This window comes from Taeniopygia guttata, chromosome 37, assembly GCF_048771995.1.
Source record: "Taeniopygia guttata chromosome 37, bTaeGut7.mat, whole genome shotgun sequence".
NCBI classification, from domain to species: Eukaryota; Metazoa; Chordata; class Aves; order Passeriformes; family Estrildidae; genus Taeniopygia; species Taeniopygia guttata.
Window position 1 is genome coordinate 2,902,222 of NC_133062.1, and position 21,985 is coordinate 2,924,206.

Below are 21,985 nucleotides of genomic sequence, written 5' to 3' on the forward strand. Positions count from 1 at the left end.
CACATGGGGGGGATGTGCCCAACTCCCCTCAGCCTGCCCCTTGCCTGGCTGTATTTGCACCTGCGACACTCGGCGTCACAGACACTCGCAGGGGATAATCCTGGAATGGCCAGGCTGGGCTCATCCTGCTGCAGGACTGACAGACAAATCAGCCACCAGACACCTTCCTGGGCACGGCAGGACAGTCACCTGTGCTGCCAGCAGTCCCTGGGGCTCTGGCCTGCCTGCACATTGCCGTGCAGCTGGGGATTCAACTTAAAGGATGGAGCATTCCCAAAAGTAGTTTGCCTGTGGCCGCTGGGTCTCGGAAACTGGCAGTGTGTACCAGCATGGACACAAGTGCTTCTGTGCTCACCAACATTCCCAGGGATCTTTTAATTGCTGGAGAGATGTAACCATCTTGTGTCTGGCTTGGACCGGAGCCAAACACTAAGCAGGGAAGATGACCCTTATTTCTGGCCAGCGAGAGCTGATTTGCCCCTCTCCTGGAGTTGGTGTTTGCCTGATGCAGCAGTGCCAGGACAGTGCCTGGACACTGTAACCCCAAGGGCCCTTCCCATGAGCATTGCACTCCTGCATGACCAGATGAAAATGCCTGACAATCTTTGTACATCCATCTGATACCCAAATACCCAGTTTCAGTGCACACCAAGATTCATGCCAGTTACTAGACCCAGGACACAGGTGCTGTAGTCCCTAGCAGAAGTAAATACCTGTTTTCTGTTCACCTTGGAGGAACTGATAACACCCGACCTTGGGGCAAGCGTTGTTGTATTTGGGGTCCTGTCACTCGGGACTTCATGGATGAGTTGTCTCCAATTTTCTCTTTTCAGAGGTCTTACAAGAATGAACTGAGGCTTAACATGTGTGGGAGCAGCAATCACTTAAAGCTGCACCTCTCAGGACGAGGTCTGGAGCCACGGCTGGAGTTCAGCCCCCCAGCACTAAATATGGGATGGGTGCTGGTGGACAGCGATGGGGTGGAGGCCACCGCGGTGGTAAAGAACCCATGCAGCTTCCCCATTGAGTTTTACTCCTTGGATTTTGAGGAGGTGAAGGTGAGAAGGCAGGTCTGGTCCCCATGTACGTGCTGCCCAAGCTTCTCAGCACTCCAGCATTGCCAGGCTTGTGCCAGGAGATGGAGGCAATCCCCAGGGCAAGGCCAGCTCTGCCGACATGCTGTGGGAGGAATTAAATAGTTTGTGTTGTTGGGAGGAAGGGAGGAGACAGAAATCGGGTTTGTTGAGTATGTGAGATAAAAGGCAAGAAAAGGAATCTTGCTATGGTTTCTCTTCCCTACACACACAGATCCTGCGGATGGCACTGGGCTCTGAGAACCAAAAGAGCTTTTTAATGCCTCCACGCGCCGTGGGTGGGACGCTGCTCCCAAAGGTGCTGGAGGACTATGGAGCACAGAAGAGGCTGAAGGCTCAGCAGGCAGAACTCAAGACCATGGCAAAGGCCAAGGTCAGGGCTGAGGCTGAGGCTGAGGACGAGGGCAAGGCAGCACCAGGTCAGAAAAACAGTGAGGGTTTGGCAGTGTCTGTTTTGACTGTGGTCACAGCTGGGAGTCCATTCCGTACACCCTGAACTCTCACCTTGCTCTCCAGGGCAAGCCCATGCTTTTAGCAACTGCCTGTTCTCCAGCTTGGTGGAGAAAGTCTTGGGTGAAGGGCTGTGGTATCCCAACCCTGAGTGTAGCCAAAGCAAGCCCCTATCTGCCTGCCAGACTGGGGGAATAATCAGGATATTCCCTTGTGTCCCTTAGCCATAAAGACTAGGATTGGATGAGTTCTTCAGCCAGGTCTAATATCACTGGCTCTTTTATATTTGCACCTTCCTAGCAACAAAAGAAGAAGCTCATGTTGCTTTCACCAAGTCTCCTTTCCCAGGGTCTGAGGAGATGTGGAGGAGGATGAGGATCACAGGTGGGCAGGAGGCTGACTTTTCCCCCTGGTTTTGCACTGCAGGATATCACAAGGTTGTCACGAGCTATTCTGAGCCCATGGTGAAAGCGACTGGCAATCCTGTCTCTCGGGCTGACCTGTGCCAGCTGCACATTGCTCAGAAGACCAATAAGCCCCAGGAGAAGGTGGAGAAGAAGCCTGAACAAAACCATGGAGGCCCAAGGAGTCGTCAGTCCTTTCAGCTGGAGGCACAAAGTGAAATTGTAGAAGGGACAGTCAGAGACTGCTGTGACGGGGCGCTGTGCCTGGACATGCAGGTCACAGATCCGAGGGCCATGATGGGGGAGATCCCGAGGGAGGACCAGGTAAAACCCTGCAAGGCTCAGATCTTGAGCTTGCCGTGGTCGTGGGCCCTGGAGCATTGTGTCCCCACAGGTGATAATGGCACAGAGCCTTGTCCAGGCCCCTGATGATGTTCCACAATGACATCTGTGTGGATGGGGAGGTTATCACCATCCCTCAGATGGGCAGGAAGTGGCAGTGCTCTGTGTACAAGTGTCCTGTCTGTTCAGAGTTTCCCAGCCTGGAAATCGTTATGAACAGGACAGGGCAGCTCATGGTCATTATTTTCATCAGCTGAGGCACTCCGGAGAGGGTTGTCGCTGTTGAGGCAGGACGAGAATGAGAGAACTCCAGAAGGCTGGAGTTAGAGGATGTGAACTCTAACAGCACAACTCAACTGATTCATTTCAAATACATCACTCTTTTTATGGAGAGCATCGTGCAGACTAATTTCAGTGGTCTTAAAGTAAAAAATCTCACACCATTGGTGTGCAGTGAATGATGCACAGTGGCAGACCATATCTATAAACAATGTGAACAACAAGAGAGACAGAGGATTATTTACATTCCTTTGCAACTCTTTCCCAGGCTCTAGCCTGGCAGAAACCTCTCTTTTTCTCTCTGACTAAACTGAGAATACCCATAGAGGTTTCTCTCCTGGTCCTGCTTGTAGCTGTTGCCTCTGCTCTGGAGCCCGCTCACCCCAGCGGGCACAACAAAGCACTTCTATTCATATAAATCAAAAACCCCACTGCCTAAAGCTCAGTGCCTTTAAAGGAGTTGTGAGGATCAAGGTGACACAAGTACAAGCAGGATTTCCTCTTCTGTTTTAGATGCTGGAACATCTGGGGCTGCATCCCGACGGGCCTCCCCTTCCCCCTGCTGCTGTGCTCTCCATAGTGGAGTACCCAGAGGAGCGGCTGGGCCCTGCAGGGCGTGTGGAGCCCTTCACCCTCCTGGCACCGCAAGAGGTAAAAAATCACCTAAACCATCAACCTCCTTTGAGGAAAGGGTCCTGAGTGAGAAGGGTTGTCCTAGGTGGGGTTTTTTGTTTGTTTGTTTTGGGTTTTTTGTTGTTTTTTTTTTTTTTGGTTGGGTTTTTGGTGTTGTTTTTTTTTTTCTTGAGGTTGGGATTGAAGGTATTTGAGATGATATTTTATGTTTGTATTTAGGTGTTTATTATTTTTAGGTATTATTATTTTTTATTAGCAAAATAGTTTCATGGCTGTGAGTTTTGTAGTTTTTTATTGGTAAGGTATAAAATGTTGAACTATTTTTTGTTATGAGGATTTTTTTAATTAAATTATTTAACTAAGAAATGATACTTAGGTTATTATATTTTAACTTAATAACTGATTTTTCAAAGCCTGTAATGTGGACTTTTTTTCTAAGTACATTACTTAACTTTATGAAGAAGAAGGAAAAAGAAGGTGAAGAATTTGCTTTTGCTTTAAAGCTTTTATCTTGCTTCATATTTATTTCTATATTCTAAAACCTTAAACCCTAAGTTTTTTACTTTGTGACATTACACACTTCTAAGTAACTATACACTCATAATTTCAGTGTTATTAATTAATTCTGGAAGTCTTCTCTACAGCCTCAGGTCAAATGCAGTGCTCTTTTGTAAGTCTGTGCCTTCTAGCACAGAAAGTTTAAAATTCTCGGTATCTAGGATTCCAACAGCCCTAGGCAAAACAAACACCAATAAGGAAGACCAAGTCCATGGGCAGGTGGACCTATTTATTTATTCTCTCTTCTGCTGGTGAAGAAAGCCCCATTTTGCTCTCCAGGATGGGGATGCCTCAGGGCTCACCTCTCTCTCCCTTTTCTCTCTCCCCTTAGGCCGAGGCCCCAGATATGAGGGGCGGTTCTGCCGAGGGCCAACCAAAGATGGGTGAAGCGGCCAGCAGAGACAGCTCTGCAAAGGAGAGCCAGGTGTCCACACAGAGAACAGAAAGTCCCCAGGATTCCCCCACAACAAGCAACAAAAGCATGATGGAAAGTGCCTCAATGCCCACAGAATTCCTCAGGTGAGCCACACAGGAGGAGGTGATGCCTCTGCTTCTTGGTCCTCTTGCCAAACAAGGTCCATCGACCCCAGCTCCACGGCGACCCTGTGCCAGTGCCTCCAGGGGATGGCGAGTGCACCCTCCTCGTTTTGTTTGCTTCTCAGCAATGTCTGAAGCCTCCTCTTTAATTGCCAGGCTGAAACGGTACCGGTGGGTAGTGCCTGCCCACGGTGAGGTGGAACCGAAGGTTCACTTCTCCACCAAAAAGCCAGGGAAGTTTGAGCAGACGCTGAGGTTTGAGCTCGTGCAGACAAAGCGCCCGTACGAGCTGCCCTGCCGTGGCACCGGCCTGTACCCCAGCATCAGCCAGGACCCACGGTAAGGCTGGCCCCTGGCAGCCCCCACACCACTGCTGCCCCTGAACCACAGCCAGGGCTGACCCCTGGGGCTTCTGCCTGGGCAGATCGTGCTGCCTCAGGTCACCCAGCACCTCCTCCTGTGCTGGAGCTGGCAAGGCAGATGGTGCCTCAGCCTCCAGGAGGGGTTTTGGCGTTCTGACGACATTTCCTACTCGGAGCATCTCATAGCTCTTCCTTCCCCGCCTTCTCTGCCCAGGGTGGTGTTTCCACAGTGGAGGAAAACCATGAAGGAAGATGAAATAATCTTCAAGGAGTATGTTGAAAGCACAGAGCGATTCCACTTTGGGCCGCTGATGTGTGGGAAATCAAGAGAGTGGTACGTGCTCCCTGCTGGGCCCTGTACTTTTGTGACACGCCTGGGGAGACAGGCTGTCCTGGTGGCACAGCCCAGGGCAGTCCCCGGCAGGGTCCTGGGAGACACATGGGTTTGAGGGACCACAGATGTGTGAACGTGAGCAGAAAAGAGGCAAATGAGCCTTGGAGGAGCTGCTCTGCCTGCCCAGTGGGTGCCTTGGTGGCCCCCTTGCTGCTGCCTGTCCAAAGGTGGCTCGGGGGCAACTTCTGTCCCCCTCCACATTTCAGCTTCACCCTTTAGGAAATGAACTTTATGGTGGTTTGTGAAGTGCTTTGAGCTCTGCAGGTAGCCTGATTGAGCAATTATTCTGTAGATGGTTTTGTAAACCTTTCATTAACCTCTAATCATTAATAAGATTTTATGATTGACCTGCCAATGGGTGTTGGGGGTAACGTACAGCAGGAATTACATTTCCCTGTAATGACAATGCATCCTCACTGCTGGGTAAAGTCTGCCTAAACACTTTGTCATTTAAGCTATTGTGTATTTCTACTTTTACTGTCACTTCTTTTTAATGACATTTAGTATTAAGTTCTGGCTTCCATGGGAGCTCTGGAGGGCAAGGGCTATTTTGACAACCCAAGTAAATGAAATCAAAATACTTTAAAAAACAGACAATCTTTAGCCAGACTGATAGATGGTCTGGGATTTCTGTTTGCCTCTTTAACCCTTTTAATCCAAAGTAATGTCCACACCTGAGAGAAGGATCATTTGTTATCTTTTTGCATTGCTCTTGGGAATTGATGCTTTATGCTTCTTTCTCAGACTTTGCGCTAACCCATAAAATCCAAAGCAGTTTCATGACTTTTATGAAAGAAATTAGCTAAACTATTTTTTCAAAAGCCTTTCCTTATACCCTGCAGGGAAGGCCCCCCAAGAAAGAAGGGGAAAGAACCCATGTGCCTGGTGTAGTGTTATTTTCCTAGGCACCTTTGAATTTACATTGTATTAAAAACTCTTGCAGTGGCCTGAGCATCATCAGGCTTCTGGGCTGGGGAAGGCATCAGAGTAAGGCAAGGACGAGCACACGGCCATGCCCCTGACTGGGATCCATTTCTCACTTTTGTTTGTTAGAGCAGGGTCTTGCAGCATCACTTCCTCGGGTGCACACGGTGCTCTCCTTGGTGTGTGGCAAAGGCAACAGTCTGCTCTGCAGCCTTTTCCCCTTTTGTGGACAGGTACAAGGCCCAGAACTGTCCTGGCAACGCGGAGAATACAACCATCCTCAACAGCTCCCCCACGGATGTAGAGGTCCAGTTCTCCTTTGAGAATGCTGGGGAAGCAGAGACGTTCCTTTTGGACCCTCCCAGCATGGCGCTGAAACCAAAGCAGAAGCAGGTAGGAGAGGGGCAGGCAGAGCAGGGACGCAGAAGTGCCCAGGGGCTGCTCCTCCTGCTCTCACACAGAGCTCTTTCTGTTTCTTCCTGTGGGGCCGTGTCCAGGAGCTGACCATTTGGGCATACCCCACTTCCCCTGGCTTCCTGCAAGACAAACTCATCTGCAGCGTTGGGAAGAACCCGGAGCCAGTGGTCTTCAGCCTGTGCTGCCTTGGGGTGCGCATGAAGCTGGAGGTCAGCCCCCTGGAGCTGTCTTTTAACAAGCAGTTTCTGCACAGGTCAGTCATCCCACAAGCACTCCAAGTCTTGTGACAAAGAGAAAATGTTTGACTCTGGTTTCCAGGGCATGGATGGAGCTGCTCCAAGTTGCATTCAGTGGCCAGGCTGGTGTGGCCATCCAGCAGCTGATGCCAAGTGCCTTCCTGTCTCTGCAGCACTGACAGCAGGACCTTGGTCCTGAGAAACGACACCCTGCTGCCCGTGGCCTGGCAGCTCAGTGGGCTGGATGACCTTGCTGAGAACTTCTCCTTGTCACAAGATAACGGCGCCATTGATCCCCGCTCAGAGTTTGAAGTGACAGTGCATTTCAGGGCCGGGCAGATGGGCAGCATTGAGAAGACTCTCCAGCTAGAGGTGAGAGGGGCTGTGTGCTGCTGGGGGCAGGGGCAGGAAGAGCTGCACCTGACAGACACAAGGGTGCTGTGACCCCAACTTCTGCCTCTACACAGCGTTTGCCAGAACGTGCAGTGCATCCACGTCCCCCCAGATAACCAGACACTGCACCCTGAGCCTGTACCACAAGCTTGTCCCTGTGGGTGCTTGGAGATTGTTGTTTGCTTGTACAGACTGCAGCGTGGGCTCTACATTGGACTTTGTCTGAAGCTCTTCCACAGTGCAACAACTCTCCCCCTGGGATTTTGTTCCCCATGGTTTAGGTGTGCATTTCAGAGAAGGTGCTAAGCAATTGGAGAGGGTTGTCAATGCCACCTGCTCTAAGACACCTCACACTTCTTGTGGTTGTTCTTACATCTCTGTGCCTCTCCAAGAGAGCATTCCCTGCTGAAGAGTGCAGAGTTGGGCTGATAGGGTTTTTTACTGTGGCAGAATCCCACTGGGGCAGCCCATGAGATGAACAGGTTAGCAAAGTTCGGGCGTCCTCCAACGCTTGTGCAGCCAGGGAGGCCACAGGGGAAGCAGCCAGCAGAGACAAGGACTTACAAGCTGTCTACCAAAAGAACAATCTGAGCAGTGTTTGTTCCTTGCTGCCTCAGGTTTCAGATCCAGAAAACATCCTGGGGATTGTTCAGGCCGAAAACATCAAAATCTCCGCAGAGGTCTATAACATTTCTCTGAGCTTTGACATGCCTGAAGGTCAGTGGATGCCTCCTAAACAAAGCAGTGCAGGTGCACTGCATTACCTTTGGGTGACCAAAGCACTGGGATGGGATGGGATGGGATGGGATGGGATGGGATGGGATGGGATGGGATGGGATGGGATGGGATGGGATGGGATGGGATGGGATGGGATGGGATGGGATGGGATGGGATGGGATGGGATGGGATGGGATGGGATGGGATGGGATGGGATGGGACGGGACAGCATGCAAGGATGGCGTGGATGCATAAAGCATATACCCTGCAAGCTGTGTGGAATAAAGTATCATCAGGGCACTACAGCCTTAAGTCTCTTTCCTCTGACCTTTGAAGTGTGCAGCTTCATGAGCAGATTGGATCTGGGGGCTCTGAAACAGCAGTGATGTGAACAGGCAGTTGGCAAGCCCCATAGGCTCAGCACAGCATATGAAGTAATTGGATTTGTGCTTGGAAGTGAGGAAATGGGAGCTGAGCTCCTTAGCTACTAAGCCTGCAGATATTTTGAGTGAGAAGAGAAAGGGCAGACAAGTAGCTGGAAAACACCTTCAAGAATGGAAACTTACTGAAAAGGGTTTTGTGCCAAGACCTCCATGTAGCTTGTGACCTGGTGTATTCTGCAGCAGCTCACAAATACCGTGTTTGACCTCGCTCTGTGGGTTTTCCGCAGGTCCAGGTGGAAGTTTGGAATTTGGAACCATTAATGTCCTCGATAATGCGAAGCACGTCCTGACTCTACAGAACAAAGGGGCATACAACATTGAGTACAGGTAAGCCCAGCTGCCTGGTAGTGAGCATTTCCTCAGATTCCCAGGCCTGAATTCTCCCTCTGTCAATGGCTAGAACCTGTTTCCATGCTGGCTACCTCGTGGTAAGTACAAACCCTGGGTTCTCTAATATCAGTTATTTCACCAGAGAATCCAGCCACAAACCAACAGTTCTTCAGAGCTCAGCTGGAGCCCAAAGGAGAGCCCCAAAATTTCAGCCACTGAAATGCTGAGATTCATTGCCTTTCTTTGATGGTCACCTCCTTTCTCTTTCTGAGACTCTGTAAAGAAATGAATGAAAACTTTCAGTGTTGAGCTTTCTTGCAGTAACCTCATGATTGTCTGCACTCTCTGTCAAGATCCAGGATTCCCTGAGCAGAGCTTTTCCTTTTTTCTGGTCCTATGCAAAGTCCAGGCTGTGCTGGTGGCACCAATACTTTTAGCTGCAGAGATCTCCATCCCTTCCCTTTCTCCCCAGTTTCACGCTGGGCGGTGCAGGTCCCAGGATGCGAGATGTGGCCTCCCACTTCACTGTTGAGCCTAAGTCGGGCATGCTGACTGCCTCCCAGCCTGGCGTGGATGTTGAGATGCTCTTCCACCCCACAAGAGAAATTCTCCTCAAGGACAAACCCATCCTGTACTGTCAGGTGAGCTGCCTGGGCCAGACTGCGTTATCACATGGTGTTTTGGGAGCGTAAACAGGATAGGTGCCCGTGAGTTTGTGGGCCCCAAGTTGGTCAACTCCCTGAGGGCTCCCCTGGCAGGAGAGACCCTCCTGGAACAGTTCAGTGTCAGGAATGAGAGACACATTGGACTTCTTTGGTCTTCAGGTTCTTGTTTTATTGTTATCTTACCAAAACTTCAGCACACTGTCTGTGCCCAGACCTTGCATGCGTGAAAACAGCACAAAAATGGCCAACAACCTCGTGCTGCAAGGTTTTTTTAAGTCTAATCAAAAACTAAACTACCCAATTAAGAAGTTACATTTTTTCCCTTTCTAACCCAATAACTGACCCCTAACGACCCGCAATGCAGATTTTTCTACCTAATTACAAGATACCACCTAAACCCAAGAAGAAAGAGGAAGAAGGAGAAAGAAGAAAGGAACTCAAGACAACACCCTATATCTTTCATCTTGAACCCATCTATAACATACTAAAAATGGTAAAACCTCAATTTCTCCCCTATGTGACATACTAAAGTCTCTCTACAATCTGTTTCACAGTTTTGTGGTCTCTAGTTTACCTTGAGGCTTTGGAAGTTTTCTCCATGAATGAGGGTCAAAGTCAGTGTTTTCCTGGGAGTCAGAGCACTCCAGAGCAGACAGGGGGATATTCCCTGGGTTCCCACAGGTGTCTAATGGAAGGAGGGCTTTGACTGGAGAATCCTCTCTCCTACATACACAAACAGTCTTTCAAAACCATTTGGGAGGCTTCCTAAGTGGAGCTGAGAATTCCTAAGTGGACTCTGGAGGAGGTGCCTAAAAAGGGAGGGGTAAACTGGAGGCCTGGGGTGGAGGCTGGGGGCTGGGGTGGAGGCTGGCCTCTTTGCTTTGGTCACCTCCCTTCCTGTGGACGCAGGTGAGAGATGCCAGCTCCGGTGAAGGAAGCGAGCTTGTCGGCAACATCCCGTTGAGGGTATCGGCGAAAGCCGAGTACAGCAAGTGCAGCGTTGAGCCTGCCTCACCCATCAACTTCGGAGCCATGGTCAAGGGCACCAGGAAGACCCTGACGGTCGTGCTGGACAACAAAGGCACACTCAACTTCAAATTCTGCATCCGCCAAGCACCCGAGGAGGCATCAGCCTTGGAAAGCAAAAGGTAGGAGAAGCCCTGCACCACCCTTCCTGTGTGAGGAGGCAGCGCCCCACAGCTGGTAAGGGGCAGGCAGCCAGGAGACCTGGGCTATTGTCCATCTGCATCCCTGGTCTGGGGAGAGGGAGCAAAAAAGCACCTCGGTACCCCACGTGTAGTGTGAAGCTGGTGATAGAGCTGCTCTGTCCGGCACTGGGAGCTGCAGGTTGCTCTCTGGGAGCCATCAGGAGGAAGGCTTTCCTCTCTGAGGAGGAAGGCCAGCCTCAGCCTCAGAGGAAGGCAGGGCAGCTCAGCATGACAGATACCTCTGCTTTCTCCTCTCAGTTTACAGCAAGGGGAATCTGCAAAGTGCTCACTGAGAAGGAAATCAAGTTCCTCGACACAGGTGGGTGACTCCTGCTCCCCAGCAGTGCTGCTGCAGGGGATGTGAGAAGATGCTGCTGTGCCCGGGCTGGGGGCTCATCGCCACAGGGTGGGACATGGTCTGCAGGATGGAGTCCAGTGTCTGCTCAGTCCCCCTGGCAGTCCTGTACTCTGCCTCTGACCTGGAGCGGTGGGGTCAACAGAGGGGAGCAGGTCCTGTGTTTGCTAGCTGTGAGGCAGCGTAGGTCTGTGCACACCACAGAAGCAAAAACATCCCCCACTGAACTCCCGGTCCACAGAGCTCAGACAACATTGCTTTTTCTTCTTCCCAGTTCCCTCCCATCATTTCTCACAGCTATTTCTGCTCTCTGCTATTTCTGTTACCTCTGGAGGATCACAGCTACCACCTTCAGTCTTCACCCTCAAACTCCTTTCTCTCTGCCACTTGGGACAGGCTTGCAGCTCCTCTTGGCTTGTTGCTCTCAGCTTGGGGCTGCCTTTGGGCCATGGAGTCATCCTTCCCTGCCCTGGGACTGGGTGCTTGGGCCCAGCTGGAGGCCAAGGCAGGACATATTCCTTGCTGGGGTGCTCAAGGCACAGCCATTAGCCATCAGCCTCTCCTGGAACTTTTCCTGCAGAGTCGCCTCAGTGTTGGCATGTTCACGGTGTCCCCCTGCTCCGGTTCCATCGGTCCCGGGGGCCAGCAGAAGATCTCAGTGGAATGCCTTGCCAGGCAGGAGGGGACGTGTGAGAAGCAGCTCTACGTTGACATCATGGGCAGAGACCCCAAGGACAATCCCCTCGGCATTCCCTTTACCCTGATTGCCAAGTCCTGCCTCCCAGGTACCTACTGCCCACAGTGCCCTTGGTCACACCTGCTGCTGATCAGCACCTGAACTTGCTGCTTGGACAGAGAGCCATGCTAGGCCTGGGTTCCCTCCTTAAAATCCTCAGAGGTTCCAGCCCTCTTTGAGTCCACCAGTGGACTCATCCCTCCCAGCTGAGAGGGATGCATGGAAGGATAAAAGGAAAGCAATGCTCTCTAAGGCTGAGTTTGACTGAGCTCCATCCTCAGCCAGCTCCCCCACCCAAGGCTGGGTTTAGCAGTCACCCGGGCAGAAAGGGCTTATCAAGCCTTCTGAGAGGCCAGCAGGGCCCAGATAAACACATCAGGGAGGCTTCTCCGTGCTCATCCCTCTGGTGTGTCCACAGCACTTGTTGAGGACGTCACATCAATCTTTGAGGACTACCCGATCTGCAGCAGCAGCGACCTCGTCCAGAAGATGCAGTCGGTGAAAGGCGCCGGCCTGTTCGTCACAGATGAGAACAGATTCATCTTCAGCAATATTCAGGTTGGGCGAGAGGCTGAAGCTCATTTCAGTATCTACAACACACGCCATCTGCCATGTGACGTGGTCCTCTCCATCAAACCGCTGTCTGGAGAGGTAAGAACAGGAGGCCAAGGTGGAACAGAAGGCCAAGGAGGTGGTTGCCCTCTAAGGGCCGTTTGAGAGCCTGTTTTGTTCTCCAGGTGCATTGATCCTGTGGCCCAGACAAGGCTAGCTCAGTGCAGGTCAAACTGCAGGGGAGGGCAGCAGAACCAGGGAGCAGTTGTGTGGAATTCTGCATGTCTTGGTTTTGGCTCACACCTCTGGGTCTTCGGTGGGAGAAGTGAATCCTTCTGAACCTCTCTGGGAAGCACACACAGAGAGGGGATGTTATGACCTGACATGCCAGGGCTCAAAGAAGAGCATTTTCTCAGTTATGAATTGACATGCCAGAACTCCAAGCAGAGCATTTTCTCAGGCTCCCTGGCTTTTCCTTTTCCTTGAAGGCCAGTTCTAGGTCATTTGCAGGGTTTTCCATGCAATGCCCACCTCCCAGATAGGCTGGGGCAGCTGCCAGCCCTCAAAACACACAGTGCTTCAGCACAAAGTCGGCATTCCCTGGGAGGGAGGGAGCCTGCCCAGGGAAGCAGGAAGGAAGACACGGTGTCTGGGACTGCTCTCATTAATGCATTTATGGATAAAACTGCGTCATGTTGAAAGGTGTTTCCTCCTAACACTGCTCTCTGGGTTCCCTCAAGGAAAAAAGCCCTATCAAAAGCATTTTCAAGTTGTATCCAGTCAAGATGTCCATTGCCGGCTCATCCTATGACATTGCTACGGTGACCTTCACCCCACCAGAGGAGCAGAACTACAACTGCACTTTCAAGGCTTCCCTTGTCATCCCAAAAGGGTAACTGACCCTGTGAAATACTGGGGGAGGCCTCACTGATAGCTGCCTCTCCCCTGGGAAGGCACAGACCTCTTGTTAGTGCTAATGCTGTCAGTAGCCTTAGGCAGAGTACTTGGCATGAGATGATCTGGGAGCCAATAGCCCTTAGAGCAGGAGAATGAGGCTGATGGTTTAGCCTGTGTGAGGAACTGTGAAGACAGGGAAATAGTACAGGTGGCCAACCGCAAGTTACTGAGATGTGCTGCAGCTGAGCTGGGGGTTTCCAACGACAAAGGCTTAGATGAAGCAGTTTCTGTGCCAGCAAGTCAGCAGTCACGTTTTCTCTTTGTTTCTGTAAAATTAAGTGATCCTGTGTGACCCCCTGGCATTCATTAAGCTATTTTATGTGAGTGTTTGGAGCTGGTATGAAAGAGGAGCCCAGTTCCTCTGCCCTGGGACCTGTGAACTGGGGCTTTGACCTGCCCTTCCTCAACCCTTTAGTGGCTGAATTGGAGCAAGAGAAGTCTAATTTCTAATGAGCAATTGCTTTTTTACTGTTCTTGGAAAAGATCTTTACTGCTAGTGACAATCATTTCTATTTGCCTTCTTACTTTTGTACTGCTTTCACGCTGTGCTTTTGCTCGTTGCATAAGTCTCATCTCACTGCAGCCAGGGGATTTGCCATATCTCATCTGGTGCCTTCTCATTTACCTGCTGTGCTGCATAATTCAATTAAGTGAAATTATTTTTAAGTGTTATTGTGGAAGGCTCTGGCTCTTTGGAGCAGATTCCTCTTGTGAATGGCCCTGAGTGGATTGGGAAGAGGCTGATGGGGGGCTGTGTTGTGGGGTACAGGAGCACCAGGCAAGGAAAACACTGTGGGTGGCCCTTGTTGCTTTGCTTGCCCAGTGAGAAGTGGGCTAGTGCCAGCTGAAATTGTTTCTGTGCCTCTCCTGCAGCTCTGTGGGAATTGAACCCCAAATCCTGACCTTCACCATCAGCGGGAAGGGGCACGAGCCGCGGTTGACAGTCGTGTGCTCAAGTGCTCGCAGCGAGAGGGGAAACGCCGTGCTGCGCTTCAAGAGGCTCCAGCTGTGGGATTCAGAGGTGCTCCCTCTGGTCACCCGTAAGGATGGCATCATACCTGTCAAGGTGAGGAGGACCTGCTCGAGGAATGGTCTGGTTTGGGAACAAGTGCTTGTGGCACAGGGGAAGGGTCACAAAGAACATGGCAAACCTGGAAAGAGGTGTCAGAAATTCTTTTTGAACAAGTGACTGATGTCTGTTCTCCAAGAAGGGAGTTCTTGGAAATTTTCTGCCCAGTCTTTCTTCTTTAAGTTGAACACAAGAAAGGTGGTGGAGTATTTTCCCCTGTCTCTCAGGTCACCTTTTGTTCTCATGGGCATGTGTGATTTCCCAGTTCCATTAGATTGTATTTGATCCCAGTTTATTACATTTTAAGTAGACTTAGAGGTGGTTTAAATACATTCTGCTCATTACTTTCTGCCCTGTTTGGTTCTGTGTCACTTCTATCCAGATGCCTCTGGATGCCCTTTTTTCCCTGGCTGGTTTGACTTAACTTTTGTGCTAAGTGCTGTTTGTAGTGGGAGAGGTGCTGGCCTCCCGTGTGGGACCAGCAGCACTGCAGTGTCAGTCCCTGTGCCATCCTGGACTCACAGTATCCTTGTGCTCTGGCTTCTCTTTTCTCAGTTTATGTTACTCCTGGAGGATGAGCATGGAATGTTCTTCTTGAAAGGCAGGACCTCCCAGGTCAAGGTATTCCACACTGGAGATGTGAAAAAGGAACTCATTGGAAAAGGTAAATCCATTAACCATGAAGTGCAATTGTGCACAGAGGGAAAATGTGTGCCCTGCTCTTGGTTCTCTGAGCAGCAGCCAGATGTTAGGCACAGTTTCTTTCCTTGGGCTCTCTGTCCCCCAAGCTTTTCTTGGGGGCTTTTTGCAGGGTCTCCTCCTAGCAAGCTGTAGCAAGTTCTGTTCTTCTAGACGTGGTGGGTTGAGTTGTGGGGGACTGCCACTACCTCAGGGGACCCTCTGAGGTATTTGCTGCACGTGGGAAGGTACCAGCCTGAACAGACACAGCCCTTGAGCACACAGCCAGCCAGCAGAAGCCCAAAGCACTCTTTGGCTCAGCTTTCCATATGGCTGGAGCTGGCTGGAAGCAGATGGAATGAGGGCTGGGCATCAGCCTGAGGTTAAGCTGTGTCTGGAGGTGGCCGTCTTGTGAACAGAGGAAGAGGGTCTGGAACCACTCTGGAACCACAGGGGGTAGAACCTGTGCTTAGAAGGCAGCTGGTTTCAACCTCTTATTCCTCATGTATGCTATGGAAATATTTCCTCTGTGCAGCTGTACCACCTAACTCTGATTTCCATTGCTGTGCAGCGAGCAAGATCCCAAAGAAGCCTTTCTTCCTTCCGAGTCCCGGGCAATCAACTGAGTTTGATGTAATTTTCAAACCCACCCTGGCTCAACATCTGGAAGGGAAGATTCATGTGTTAGTGAAGGACAGCTACTCTAAGGAGACTCTAATAGAGCTGGTGGGTGAAGGCCACAAGGAGGAATTCACCCTGCTTGGACTAGAGGATGACACACAGGAAAGGAATGTTAAGAGCAGTCTGAAGAAAGACATCACTGATGGTAAGAGAAGAAAGACTGCCAAGGTGGAGCAAGGAAGAGGAAAATATCTGATCATGTGTGTCCTCCCTCTAGCCAGGCCTGGGCTGTCTCCCACGGGGCTTGGTGGCCTGTGGGTGTGGTAGCCATGCATGCAGAGCAGTGTGTGCTGTGCTGCACGTCACTGGCTCAGGGATGTGTCCCTGGAAGTGGTGAAACTGCCTGGGGAGCTCCCTCTCAGAGGGGGGAAGGCTTGGAGCAAGGAAGCATTGAACATGCAGGTGTCTGTGCACGTCAGGGGGCAGGTGGAGCTCCCTGCATGCTGAGATCCCTTGCTCTCCTCCTTAACAGCTGTCAGAGTGAATCACATCGAGTTTGGGGACTGTCCTGTCGGGAAGCGCTGCTACAGGACCTTCGCCGTCACCAACCGCAGCCTTAAGCAGTTCATGTGCTTTGAGTGGGAGGCAGATGCCCCATTCCTGTTCTCCCCCAAGGTGAGCGTGGACTGCTCTGCCTTTCCCCATTGCTCAGGCCCTGCCCTGGTGCTCCCAGGAGCTGGCAGGGAGTGCTCACATACCACGGATAGCCCATTCCAGTGCCACGTGGGAGATGCAGTCCCTGGCTTGGCTGGGCCAAGGCTGCCAGCCTTGCAGAAAAGGTTTCATGTTACGGGAGGTGGCACCTTCTGTTCATACTTTTGTCTATCAAACTTCACTAAATCCACTCTGAGGTGCAGATTCCTGGCACAGCTGCTCACCACATCCGTCAGTCCCTTTTGCTGTCAGTCCTGCCCTTGGCAGTGCTTCCAGTTTGGTCTTGACTCCCTGATTCTCCCTAGGTGGGACACCTCCATCCTGGCTGTGCCAAGGACATCACAGTGATCTTGAAATCAGATGTCCCAGCCACCTTCAGGAGGCCCCTTGTGAAATTTAAGATGACCAAGGTCAACTTTGAGCTGCCACAAAAGAAGGTTCCTGACTGGGATGACCAAATGTGCATTGTCACATGGAAGGATACCACCAGGAAAGACCCGGCAGCCGCCACGCAGCCTAAAATAAAGCAGGTAAGAAGCAAAATGGCAAGAAAAGCCAAGCCGGGTTTTACAAAAAGAACCACTAGAACACCATCACTGCTGGCTGAGCAGCTCCTGCTTCCTCTGGACATTGGACAGCCATGAGGTTCACCAGCAGCGCATTTCAACGGAGAGGTGGAGGCACAGTGACCAGATACACTCACAGGAGAGGAGGAAGCCTTTTGATAAGAGACCTTCAGCCACACCCAAAGCCTCAGTCTGGGCCACAAACACAAGTGTTGCAGCCCATGTAGAATGGAAGGCAATGTTTTACGATTTTATCCCATTTTACGGTGTTAGAAATCTCTTCAGCTGATTGGTGCCCTTTTACCAACAAGGAATTTAGTCTGCTGCACTCTGTCTCTTCTTTTGAAGTGGAGAGAAATACACTTCTCCTGCATGTGCTGGTGAACTCCAAGTTTTGTCTGCATGAGAATTTAGTTGTGGTCTCTGTATTTGGTGTGGGATATCTCATCATGGTGTAGCCCAGGCACTGCATGACTCTACGAAGGAGTCTGGAGAAGGATCATCTCCAAAGAGTCTTACTTTCATTGTCATTATTGCCAAACACACTCATCTTGGGTGGAGGTTCTTTCCGAGTTTCTGGACCATTTTAAGGCCTCTAAACCATCCTCTTTTCTATCAGAATATCTGCAGCTGGAGATTTTCCTAGTGAGATCTTTCACATCCCAAAATGCCCATCCCCAGCTCCAAGCAGTTGCTCCAGACAGGAGACCTGGAGAGCACTTTCTTCTAAGACAAGAAGAAAAAGGTGCTTTCTAGAACTCTTCACTCTTGGGGTTCTCCATCCACAGAGCTCCAGCAGGGGAACTTAACCCTAGTTTGGAGACCTGCTGGATTTATAGGAACGAGGAAAAAAGCCAGGCCCTCTGCAAGATTGAAGTACAGGGACTGGAATGCAGCTGTAGTCTCTCTGGGTGTATTAACAGCTGTGGTAGTGACCGCTTGGATCAGTGGGCAGAAACAAGTACTGTAGCAAAGCAGTCCCAGTTTTGTCATCTTTGCAGGGCAGTAAAAGTGACTGGTCCTTTCTAGTGATCTTGGAGGCCAGAAGATTCCCTTCTCAGCCTGACTTTCTGGGCTCTGCTCAGTGATTCTTCCCTCCTCTGTTTGCAGGTGGTCGAGACAGCCCCGGAACCGGCTCACACTGTGGTGGAGGAGAGCAGCCAGGAGTTGGAGGTGTACCTCAGTGCTGTGGTTGCCTACACCCAGTTCAAGCTGAGCACGACCATGATTCAGTTCAAGAGTACCTTGCCCTTCCAGACAGGGACAGCCACGTGAGTGCTGGAGGCCCTGTGAGCAGGAGCTGCCTTTGCCCAAGGCTGAGCCAGAACTGCTTCCCAGAACTCTACCCCACCCAAACCAGCACAGGCCCTTTTATGTGCACGCAAAGCCAAGCAGGAGGTGGTGCTCAGGAGAGGCTCAATGCTGCCATACCTTTCTGCTGAGAACAGCCATGGGTTTGCTTTCACTGTATGTCACCTGTCCTCATCTGCTCCAGAATAAGTTTGCAGTCAAACCAAGACCTAAAGTCCAGAATAAACCCCTTAGCTTCAATGTCCTGGGCACCATGTTGGCCCTTTTCTCTTAAACTTCCAGACTTTGAAATATTTTCTTGGGCCACCCAGGACAGCAGTCTGAGCATGGCTGGGTTGCCTGGGGAAGATGCTCCTCAGGAGAAAGTGGTATCAGGAGTCCATCAGACAATATTACTGTACTATTTGCTTTATACTTCTTGGACATTTTTTTATTCCTCCTTCTTGCTTTTTAGTTTCACACTGCAAAACACAGGTGAGGTAGCTCTGGAATACTCCTGGGAGAAACCTGCAGGGAGTGAACCAGTGAAGAAGCTGAAGAAGCCATACTCAACCACTCTGATGCGTAAGAGCATTTCACTTGGTAGCTGAGGGCCCGGGGAGAAGACCCTGCCACTTCAGTTCAAAACATGAATTGCTTTTTCATCCTTGTCCACGCATGCACTTTCATCAGCACCTTCCCAGCTGCAGCTGGAGAGTTTTCTCCTTGTCCCCCTCTGCCTTTCAGCCCCTTCTGTTCTTGCTGAGCCACTTCTGCTCTGCAAAGCAGCTGAGCCAGGCTCTGGGGAGAGCCACGTGCCGGGTCAGGACTAGGAAGGGGGACACCAGGTCATCTCTTTGAGAAGTCTGAGACCGGGAAAAACAGTGGTGTAATGAGTGAGCTGCCCTGCAGCCACTGTCTGTGTGCAGTTCCCCACTCCAGGGCAAACGCAAAGTCACTGTCTGAAACCAGCTTTCCTGCTTTGGCGCAGGAGTGTGTGCTCAGGCAGAGACCCTGCTCCCGACACTCTGTCTCCTGCTAGAATAAAGTACTTGACCAGAGATTCTCCAAGTGCATCCCAGCTCTCTTCCACCTACCTGCAGCAGGAGGCAGAGTTGCTGGGAACACAGGATTTTGTCTTTGCAAGGTGTCCTCTTCCTCCCTGCAGGTCGGTTCCTCTCCTATGATACTGTAAAGCATCGCAGAAAGCTGCTGCGTCTTTTCTGGTCGGAGCAGGACCATCCTTCGGAGACACATCCTAAAGTGCGGCAGCTGCGGCGGCCTGCTGAGCAGCAGGAGGATTCTGAGCAGCAGCAGGAGCCAGATTCCAAGTGGCAGCAGGATTCTGAGCAGGAGCTGGATTCCGAGCAGGATTCCGTGCAGGAGCTGGATTCCGTGCAGGAGCTGGATTTTGAGCAGCAGCAGTATTCTGAGCAGGAGGACCGTGTCAGCACCTCCCTAGAAGTTTTCCCAGATGTTGTCCATGACCTGTTCTCAATCAACCCCTACTGTGGCATCATTGCTCCTGGCCAGAAGGAGACCTTTGACGTGCAGTTCTTCCCAGAGTGCCTGGGGAAGTTTAAGACCACCCTGCTGTGCAGGTGGGAAATATCTCCACGCTTGCCAACTCATGCTACTGATGGGTATCACTGAATCACAGGGTGGGACAGGGTGGGAAGGACCACGCTAGGTCATCTGGTGCCACTTCCCTGCTGAAGCGGGGTCATCCCAGACTACGTGGCACAGGGTTGTGTCCAGAGGACTCTGGAATAATTCCAGTGAGGGACACTCCACACCCTCTCTGCGCAACTTATCACCTGCACAGGAAAGAAGTTCTTCCTCAGGTTCAGGTGGAATTGTCTTGTTCAGGTTCTGCCTGTTGCCTCTTGTCCTGTTGCTGGGCATCACCAAGCCCAGCCTGGTTCATCCCCCAACACCCTCCCTTCAGTCCCTCTGACTGGGATGGGGAGCCCCAGGGAGGCAGCAGTAACACCCACAGGAGCACAGAAAGATCCTCATCTTTCATCACCATCTTTCACCCCTTGGCAGGGAGGCACTGGGAAAAGACACTGTATGAAACAGTAAGCTTGTGGAGGGTTGCAAAATCTGCAACAAGAGATCCAGGGACCAGCCAGTCCCCAGCTCTGCTTCCTTTTGGGACAAGCAAGGCCTGCTTCTCCACATGGAACCCCATGTGCTGTAGTTGGTCCCCGGGCATTTAACTGGTCCTGTTCCTGCCCTTGCATCTCTGCAGCCTCCATGCAGCTAGTGCAGCTGTTAAATCTGCTGCTCGCTGCTTGCACAGAGAGAGGATGCAACACTGTGTGCCCTGCAAGGAGACAGAAAAGCGGTGGGCTGGGAATGTTCCTCTGGCTAATACCAGTCCCTCTCTTCCTAGGATTCCTAACCTGCAGCCAGGTCAGAAGATGGGGCAGGTGACTTTGGAAGGCAGAGCCCAGGAGAAGGACAGTCTGGATAAACCATTAGAAGAGACAGAGTAAGGCCAGGGACCCAAGAAGGAGGTGCTCTAAAGACCAACACTTGAGTGACAACATTTGTGTCAGCTGGAGCGTGCGGCAGGAGCTGGTGACATCCTACCTTCTGCTGCTGGTGGTCTCCCACCCTTCACCAGAGACCTCTGCAGCTACCCTCCCACGTTCCAGTGAGCACCTCCCTCTTACCTAAGTTGATTAACTAATTGTTGATTAGATTGATAAGTAATTGATAATTGTCCCTTAACTGTTAATAAACAATTGCTAATAAATTGTTAATTGTCAGCTTGTTTTGGTTTGAAAGACAGGTGTCTGCCAGACCTCTCTGGAATGGAGAATGAGATCCCCCTTCCCTATCAATTATTATAACTTTGAAATTAAGGGGCTTTCAGGCAAAGATGTGGGAAAAGGAGTGGCAGTTCTTTACCAGTATGTACAAGGCAAACAACCAACACCACCGGCAGCAAGGACAAACAGAACCAGAGACCCAAGCCCAGCCTTCCCTCGGCTGCAGGCACTTTCCCTTTGGTGTAGTTCCAGTTACAGCCGGGCAGGGAAGGGAGGCAAATAATGAATAAAGCAATTGCTAGAGAAACTTTAATTATTATTGAGGGGCTCAGAAAGGGACACAGCCCTCGAGGTGTGGCTTCACCAATGCCCAGCACAGAAGGACAATCGCTGCCCTGATCCTGATGGCTACACTACTGCTGATACAGGCCCAGTGCTATTGGCCTTTTTGTCCACCTGGGCACACCTGGGCTCAGGTTCAGCTGTTGTCAGTCAGCCACTCTTTCCACAGCTGGGCGATGCAGAGGGTGAGTGTGGCCAAAGTGTACGAGCCAGCACTTGCCAGTGGCGTCAGCCCATGGATCCAGCCAGTCCAGGGCCCTCTGCAGCCTTCCTGCCCTCCAGCAGGTCCGCCTCTGACCCAGCTTCTCATCCAAAGAGGGACATGGAGGTGCTGGAGCAAGTCCAGAGAAGAGAAAGGAAGTTGATTAAGGGTCTAGAGAACAAGTCTGATGAGAAATGGCTGAGAGAACAGGGAGCTGGGGAGGGTTCAGTCTTGAGCAAAGGAGGCCCAGGGGGAACTGTCGCTATTGGACATGAAATGAGCACACAGAAGCTTGGTAAGTTCAAAAGAGAAAAAGAGCTAATTTAATTTCTGACTTTGCAATATATAGAATTCTAAAAGTGACAGCGGATTGGAGGATGAAATTACCACCTCTCTAACCACACTGGTCAAACCAACAGTCCACCAATTCTCTCCTCCCGCAAAGAAGAATGCAAAACAATCATTATTTACGTGAACAGTGTGTGAGAACTCCAGTAGAAATATGTAAGCATCAGAAGGCATAGAAAACTTTTAAAGGAGCTTTAAAGCTTTCAAAAGAACTATAAAGGAAAACTTCACACTTTTAAAAATCAGGGCAACAGAGAATGTCGTCACTCTCTACACCAGCCTGACAGGTTGTACTTAGATGGGGACCGGGCTCTCCTCACAGTGACAGGACAAGAGGACACGGTCTTAAGCTGTGCTAGGGAGGTTAAGTTGCACATCAGGAGGAATTT

At 51.0% G+C, this 21,985-nt stretch overlaps 3 protein-coding genes across 3 annotated transcripts in view; 2 read left to right on the forward strand and 1 right to left on the reverse strand.

Moving 5' to 3' along the window:
• LOC101233471 (uncharacterized) overlaps nt 1–21,985 on the reverse strand; it is a 509,180-nt gene that overhangs the window by 276,553 nt on the left and 210,642 nt on the right. The window lies entirely within an intron of this gene.
• LOC140681509 (hydrocephalus-inducing protein homolog) lies at nt 4,140–20,425 on the forward strand. The gene is made up of 21 exons (XM_072921404.1): nt 4,140–4,279; nt 4,454–4,636; nt 4,874–4,993; nt 6,211–6,370; nt 6,475–6,647; nt 6,804–7,002; nt 7,641–7,740; nt 8,411–8,510; nt 8,986–9,154; nt 10,088–10,326; nt 10,645–10,705; nt 11,322–11,526; nt 11,896–12,128; nt 14,611–14,719; nt 15,305–15,559; nt 15,887–16,029; nt 16,374–16,598; nt 17,745–17,905; nt 18,400–18,509; nt 19,093–19,525; nt 20,323–20,425. Exons 1-21 carry the CDS (start codon nt 4,140–4,142, stop codon nt 20,423–20,425), a joined length of 3,621 nt encoding a protein of 1,206 aa, XP_072777505.1.
• On the forward strand, nt 17,674–19,785 carry LOC140681582 (uncharacterized). Its single transcript, XM_072921517.1, has 3 exons — nt 17,674–17,905; nt 18,400–18,509; nt 19,093–19,785. The coding sequence occupies exons 1-3, from the start codon at nt 17,859–17,861 to the stop codon at nt 19,575–19,577; spliced, it is 642 nt and encodes a 213-aa protein (XP_072777618.1). The 5' UTR covers nt 17,674–17,858; the 3' UTR covers nt 19,578–19,785.